Source organism: Teleopsis dalmanni, chromosome 1 (assembly GCF_002237135.1).
Source record: "Teleopsis dalmanni isolate 2A chromosome 1, ASM223713v2, whole genome shotgun sequence".
Taxonomy (NCBI): domain Eukaryota; kingdom Metazoa; phylum Arthropoda; class Insecta; order Diptera; family Diopsidae; genus Teleopsis; species Teleopsis dalmanni.
In genome coordinates, this window is record NC_051846.1 from 206,481,460 (window position 1) to 206,489,591 (window position 8,132).

At 28.8% G+C, this 8,132-nt stretch overlaps 2 protein-coding genes across 2 annotated transcripts in view; one reads left to right on the forward strand and one right to left on the reverse strand.

Annotated features, from left to right (window-relative positions):
* Positions 1–59: 59 nt before the first annotated feature.
* Positions 60–1,346, reverse strand: LOC119675023 (lipid storage droplets surface-binding protein 2-like). The gene is made up of 2 exons (XM_038086199.1): positions 899–1,346; positions 60–153 (listed from the first exon to the last, which is right to left on the reverse strand). Exons 1-2 carry the CDS (start codon positions 1,224–1,226, stop codon positions 92–94), a joined length of 390 nt encoding a protein of 129 aa, XP_037942127.1. The 5' UTR covers positions 1,227–1,346; the 3' UTR covers positions 60–91.
* A 4,613-nt stretch (positions 1,347–5,959) lies between these two features.
* The window catches only part of LOC119667131 (putative carbonic anhydrase-like protein 2), an 8,382-nt gene continuing 6,209 nt past the window's right edge, over positions 5,960–8,132 (forward strand). Inside the window, exon 1 of the mRNA XM_038076419.1 lies at positions 5,960–6,006. Within this exon, the coding sequence (XP_037932347.1) occupies positions 5,960–6,006 (47 nt within the window). The remainder of the gene's footprint in view (positions 6,007–8,132) is intronic.

Below are 8,132 nucleotides of genomic sequence, written 5' to 3' on the forward strand. Positions count from 1 at the left end.
ATATTTTAGTAACATATATTAGGTGTTTAACGTTTATAAGAAAACAATATTAGTCACATGCAAAGTGAGCTGTACAGAGACTTAAACAAAATCATAGAAACTTACTATCATTTTCTGCTAGGTTGCCATTTGTGACATTTATTTGCTTATTATCTGAGAATAAAACATTAATGATTTATTATTAATTAAAAAACGATTATTAAAAAAGTAATTTAAAAAGATAAAATTAATTTCGAAAAGACGCCAGGAGATTATGACTGATGGAAAATATCTAGAAAAAAATTTATGACTGTCTACGGCATTTAAGCGAAATATTTATCGTAAATTCCACAAAACTAATTAAGAGTCTACAGAGTACGAATTTCATAAATATTTTGGCATATAATGTATTTATGACGCATTTTATTACGACTTATAAAAAGTCAAATAGAACAAAAAATTGTAATCATTTTCAATTTGTTATGGGCTTATGAATTTTATCTTATCAACTGGGGAAAAGTACAGATTACTTGCTTTATTGGAATTGAAATGACAAAACGAAATAAAAATAGACTTCGTACGGCTAGATCTACTAAAGGCTTTTCTACTCGTTTAGTAATTAATTTAGAGAAAGTGGGGAGTTGGTTGGTTGTCGTACAAGGAACGTGCTCTAGCAAATGAACTGCTACTATCATTTGATAATACCGAACCCGTGATAGAGCGCAAAGTACGCCAAAATTTCCTAATATTAATATTACTACAATTTTCTACGATTAACCTGACTTAGCACTTCAAAGAAATCTAATAACTGATTAAACTAGATTGTAAGGGTCTGATTACATTCTTATTTAATTCGCTTAAGTAAACTGAATTTTTCTATTTCATTAATTTGCTTAATCATTTTAATTATGATATTTACCATTATCTTCCTCCACATCGGATTCACTCTTTGGGAAATAGTATTCCAGTAAACGTTCAGCTAAGGCTGTTGTAGTATCAACACCAGTTACAGCCAAGCTACCATATTGTGTAGCCAAAACTTCATTAGCCTTTTGCCAAGCCAACTCCTTAAGAGAAGCTGCCTTCTGTTGTCCTGCCGCTTTGAATTTGACCACACGATCAATGTGTGGCTGGACAACATCGATCACTTTGCTCTTGGCTTGATTGTAGATCTCTTGTGGTGTGTCCTTGATAATTGGAGCCTTAACTTCCAATTTATCAATGCCTTTAACGAGAGTTTGATCCATGTATTGAATAGGACGATCAAGTTTTGAGACAATTGGTGCAGCTGTTGTCACGGCACGAGTAACGCAATCTTCAGCGGCGCTCAAAGCCCAGTTGAAAACTCGATTTTTCCCTGCAAGAAATAAATAATTTTAATTATTATTAAATAATATAAATTATAACAAAAATTAAATATTTATATAGCATAATTGAATATATACACTTATTAATAAAATAATCTAATAGTTTGTAAGCATACTTTTAACATTTAGATAAAAATATCGTATAACATATGAATGGTCAATAAATAAATCTAGTTTGTCTGTACGCTGAATGAAATAAAAAGATTGATAGGATAGGTTATAACAACATGGAAGTTAGGATTTACTGACTAGATTGTGTGACACACTAACTGTTCGGACAATAGCTGGCACTTCTTTTTTACTAGGAACAGTTTAGATAACACATAAAGATGATTAACTAGTGACATGCGATGGTAGTCAGTTAAAATGCACAGAGCTGCGTTATAGCATGACTAAATATTTAATTAAGAGTTTCTTGCAGAGCTGTGGAGCCCATACTGACGCAGTATAGCTGTACTTTCTTTTATATGACCAGTTGTATAACTTTACCTTTGCAGTAGGAAAACTTCAAAAAGTGTTTGATCTTACGTCTCTGGTTCACTTCGATTATAATGACAGAACAATGCTTTGGTTAAATATAACATTCGTTACATCTTGATTAGAAACTTTATCTAAATATGAATAGATCATGATCGGTGGAACATAATAAATTAATATATTACTACCATATACAGCGATTTGAAAGATCTATTATGATACCCATTCATAATATATATGATAATGTACTTTGATTCAAGTTTCTAAATTATTTTTAGTTTAAAGAAATTTAAACAACCGTTAAATACATTTCCTGACACCCGCAAAACCCTCTGTCGTCCTTCATGAAGTATACTTGCTAATTTCAGCTGTGGAAGTTTCCAAGCAAAATTGAATATATGGAAAAACCATAAAAATTTAATTTACCCTTAAGTACATTTTTTCTTTCCCCTCCTGAACATATATATATAGTTCTAGTACGTTGAACGAATTAATCATTATTTATACAACAATTTTATTATATCATTATCAACTCAACAAATGTATATTTTAAAAAGCTTATTTAATTTATTGTATATAATATCAGACACTTAAAACTTTTATTTTTAAACTTTAAATGGGTCAACAACAAATTTCAGTGAAATTAAATTCCCCTGCTTTGCTTTGTCGAAACCCCACCCCAATCAATTAAATGAAGCCAGAGAATATAGAGCCAGTGAAACATAAGTACAATTCAACGTAATTAAATCTAATCAGTCATTTGCAGTTCAATTGATAACTGACTGAAAAACATGAAATCAAATCAGTTTAGTTTACAGAGCGCGAATTTATTACTTCAACGGTTTTTTTTATATAAAAAATTAACAAATCAGCACCAAACAATGAAGTTTACAAAAACAAATTCATAAAAAGTGGCACATTAAACTGAACAACAAAAAGTCAATCTGCCTTCGCTCTTATCAAACCAAACCAAACCAAAACTCTAGAACGTTTTATATACCATATACCATAGTATCTATAGCACTTATATCAGTGCAGCACTGCAAACAAATAATTTAGGTGCATTCATTATTTCTTAGGTAGTATCTCAAATAATGAGATGCATATAGTGTCACTATTCACACACTAACGTCACTACCATACAATAGTAGATAGGATAACATGTCAAGGTTCTGGGCTCTCAGTAGAATGAAACACTCTGAACGTAGTAAATCCAACATGTGAAAGCCAGAATGCCTCTCTTAATAATAAGACTCAGCCCAGCAATCTATAGTAATGTTTTTTTACGAAAGGAGACCCCAACCGAACAACAAACATACAGCTTTAACAATATAGATTATAAAGTCTAGCGTTGAGGATTTTCTAATATCAGATGAAACTAGAAATTTCCGACCCAGTATTCCATAAACATCTTTTGTGGAATAAAACAACTGCCACTAAACAAATAGCAGTCTTTAGTACTGACAACTGACCCCAACCAAGCAAAAAACATGCAGATTTAAAAATGAAGATCGAAATATATTTATTTGAAGATTTCTTTATATCAGGCGAAGATTGGGATTTTGGGTCTAGTAATCGTTTGTTCTTACAACTTAAACAGAGAAAATTTCTTTAATCGAGCATTTCTTAAAAACAGATCAAGGATTTTTTAATATTAAAACAGGCTAGAATGTTTCTCATTGAGGATTTCCTAATATCAGACTGGAAGAGAACCTTACGGCCTAGTTATCTATAGTAACAAAAGACATTTTGTCTTAAAAATAAGGTGTAGGATTTATTTTGTTGAAGATTTTATAATATCAAACGTGGAAAGAAGTTTCCGGGTCCAGTATTCCATAAAAATCTTTTGTGGTAACTAAACCTAATCTAACAGATCAGGTTAGTAAATAATTAGGAAATAGATTAGAATGCATGCTCTCTCTGTTTAGGATTGCCTTATATAAGACGAGAATAGAAGTATTTGCCTCCTAGCCGGATAGTCACAAAAAAAGCGATTAGATTATTAGACGAGAATAGGAGCTTTAAGCAGAGTAATATTGAGGGTTTTCTAATATTATACGAGAATAGCCAGTCTAGTTTTCTTCTTCTAACCACAATCAAAGCTGAAGTCAGAAAAAAAAAAAATACGACTAAAAGTCTCCTTCACTATCAGCCACAGATGAAATGATATCTCCATAGACCCATCCAAATGTAAACACAGCTCAAACCTCTGTGAACATACCCAAGCTAAAAGAGAATTTACCATTCCTCTAAAAAAGATGTGACTACTACGTCTATGGCCAAACTATTCCGCATGTAATAGTTTCGATTTTATTGTCGAATGACGAGTTCTCACTTGACTTTTGTACGGTAGTACATAGAAGTTCTGGAAAAATACACGCTGTTATTATCTCTAAAATTGTTTTGGTGATTGTTTTTATTCGTTTATTGTTGGCACATAGCGCTACGTCGCAGCCGGCCGGCTCTGTAATTAAGCTCGTACGATATTTTGCATTAATCATTTGATGACTTTATTTGCAGTAAAATTTATATAAAATGTTATAAATAACAATTATTGTACTTGCAATTCGAGATAAATGAACAAATGTGGCTGGAGGAGGGAACGAAGGAGCAGCAGCGATAAGCTTGTATTTCAATATATTTGTATGTCAAGGAAAAGCAAAAAAAAATGTTAAGAGATTGTGATTAAAATGTTTGCAAAAATATTATTTATTTTATTTTATTTATAATAAAATAGAATAAAATTTGTAGCTACTTTAACAATCAAACTACTTAGTACAAAATATAATAGATACGAATTTATCTATCGATTCGAGTGGGAATAGAATGAAAACGTGGTCTTCGATAATGTCATGAAAATGTTTATATATTTTTATAAATGATTTTTTTATTATTATTATATTTATTTTGATGTTGTATTTTATTTTTATTTAATTTTAGAGTTTAGTTAATATTTGAATATAAATATAAAAATTTAAAGTTCTTGACACTAGAGTTAAAAATGCTGCTCTACCATCTTTTAAATATTATATTCTATATCTTTTCTATAATGTTCTATTCTATAATTTTATTATATTTTTCTCATTTTAAAACTATATTTTCTATAAGTATATTATGACATTTCCGATCGTATTTGTAGTTTTCTAAGTAAAATATACCTAGTCATATATTATATATAAATTCCACTACTTGTCAACATACACACTTCAATGGTTCGGTTTCGGTTTTCCGGTTAAATTACAGATTTAAGTAAAGTCAGCTATTCTGAACAACTGTTTCCTCTATATATAATACATGAGTTTCGCTTAGTTTTTGGGATATTGCATTTTAAACTTGGAAAGTTTTACATTGAAGCGATCAACAAATAAATAGATGCGCCATCTATCGCAAAACTATATTAAATTAAACTGTTCGAATTAGAAATTTTTATATAAAAAAATATATTAAATATACATATTTTTTTTAAATATAATATATTTTTGATATATTAATATATAATATATCTGAACAGAGCAGATATTACTCTGGTTTTTAATGTTGGTTTAAAATCGCTTTCTTTGTTAGAAAAAATATAATAAAAAAAAGGCAAAAAAATCGTTTTTTAATTCTTTATTCCTAAATATTAAGTAAACAATATTCATAAGCATCGAGAATTTCTTAAAGTCGTGCTTTCTTCCACTTGAGTACAAATTCCACTTGAACCGATAAGAATACTTGAGAAACAAACTTGAACCCAGAAAATTTAAAATAATTATTCAAGACAAATTTTTTTTTCATACTTGTAGTTTTCTTTATTCTCAAGAACTAAAATTAAAAATTAAAATAAATAAAATTAAGTCAATAACACAAAGTCTAACACTTTTATAAACAAATACGAAATTCAAAGAAGTCGAAAAAAAAATTTCCAATGAATTTGCGAAGCGCACCTCATTAAGCCAAGCCAAGCCAAACCAAACCCATCTTAATCTATGTATTTCGGTATGCAAAGTCGTAATTTTTTTAAAATTATCGAAGTTTTATGCAAATCGTATTGGCAATTTTTAATGAAGTTTGGACTTTGTACATTTCAAAACTTATAAAATATATAATTTAAAATATTTACTTTTCATTTTCCTCTTCAGCACTGAACTTGGACTATGTACGAGTACGAGGAGTACGAGTACGGGTATTTGCATTTAAACGGGTAAGTTTCTGAGAACGCTTCCCCATCGTCGTTTATTCATTGAATGTGATAATTAAATTCTTAATCGCTTTGTTAGTCATAATATGAATTAATTTTTTTATAAGAAAAATATTATAAATATTCAAAACAGATGTAAATTATATACAAAGTGTTTGTTAATACGTATACAATAATAACAACAACAAAAAATATAGTTAATTTAATTATATTTTACAGATGTTTTGTAAACTGTAATTTATTGCTAATGTAATATTTTGTATTTTTCATTAAAGTATATTTTTACATTTAATTATTATTACTTATTATTGTTATTGTTATTACCTATTGTGGTAATATTGCACGTAGATCTATTAGATGTGATAGAAGATTCTAAATATAGCACACAAAGTACGTTATTAACAAAACTACAAACTTGTTGAAATGTGATAATGACTACTACACACGATCACACTACAATCACTGGCTATAGTATCTGACTACTGTCGCTGTAGCCCAATTATATGGAATATAGTAGCTACCGATTGTAACTTAATCATGTGTAACAACATGGTAATCCGTTCACTCAGCTTCAGTTTTTACATTTTCAAGTACATTAGGTGAAGATTTCAGAAATAAAGTTAAGTAAATGCATAACCATAGTACTACACACAGTTAAATCACATCGCTAGGTACAATATTCCATTCAGTTAGAATACAAAGAGAGTCATCAACTACTGTATCTACAGACGTGTGTTAGACATTGCTCACTTACTTCTAACTAATTCATATCCTTACCCATGTATGTTTTAATTTAATTCATCTTTTCCGGAATATAGATCTCCTCGAGATACAAAAACAAAAACACAAAAAAAAAACCCCAACATTCTAAAACCAAAAGCGTTTGGGTCTACGTCTCTTTACAGACAACGAAATCCCACTTATCTATTAAAATAAAGTCATGACATCAATTCCAAGTTTTACTAAACAAGAAGAATGGACACCTCTGTTGAAATAGCCCAATACTCCTATTAAATAAACACTTACATTAAAAAAGCATATTTAATAAACGAACATCTATAGTGAACGTGCAACCCTATTGATTAAATATCCCTATTAAAAATCATCACTATTAAATGAAAACCTCTATTGAAGGAACTTCTATTGCACAAATATTTCTGTTAAGCAAGCACTCATATTGAATGAACAACCCTAGTGAACGCACAAATACTTTACGTAAACGAACACACTTACCTAACAGACACTATTCTTTGGTCCCTAATCCCTTTTAGTCGGGAACTCATCTTAAATAGACAACTTTTCTAAAGCAAATTATTATTTTTGCAAGAAATTTAATGCCTCTTGGGCAGATAGCCGTCTTCAATGGATAAATGTTAGCTGACGTTAAGTGTCCACCCAACAAAATTTTTACTGGTAGATTTAATAAAAATGGAACATATAAACAATATTTTATTTATGATTTTCCAAAAAAATAATAGGCATCCAACAAAAACAAATTAGTTCATATTAAATTTTTTTTTTATTATTACTAAAATTTTATTTTTAATTTGTTGATAATAATTAAGAAAATTAAATTTGAAAACATTCATATAACTAAGTTCCAATATATTTAAAAAAAATAAATAAACTATAAATCAATCAATATTTTTTTAATATGAAATTTAAACTTTATTAATTATTTAATTTTAGCCATAATTTTTTGATTTTTTTCTTAATTTTTCAACCGTGAAAATAATAACAGTTTCCTTTTTTTGATTATAAATAGTTTACGGATATTTATTGAACTTATATACTTACTGTATACTTAGCAATATCCTAAGTAAAGTTTATGGGCGACTTAGATCATGTACAGATCTCGATTTTAAATTAATATACTAACGTTTAATATAATAAGTAATTGCATTGCATATATATTTTATTATATTTAAATCTAATTCTTTATTTAGCCAAACTTAAATGCCATTAGGTGGTTTGAGAAGGATTCTCTCTTACGTACAGATCCTGCACTAAGTTTTAGAACATTTCATTTTCTATCATGCTATACCTAATACGACCCTGTGTTTTTTCTTTTATTTTTTTCTTTTTTTTTTCTTTTTTTTTTTCTTTTTTTTTCCTTTTTTTTTCTTTTT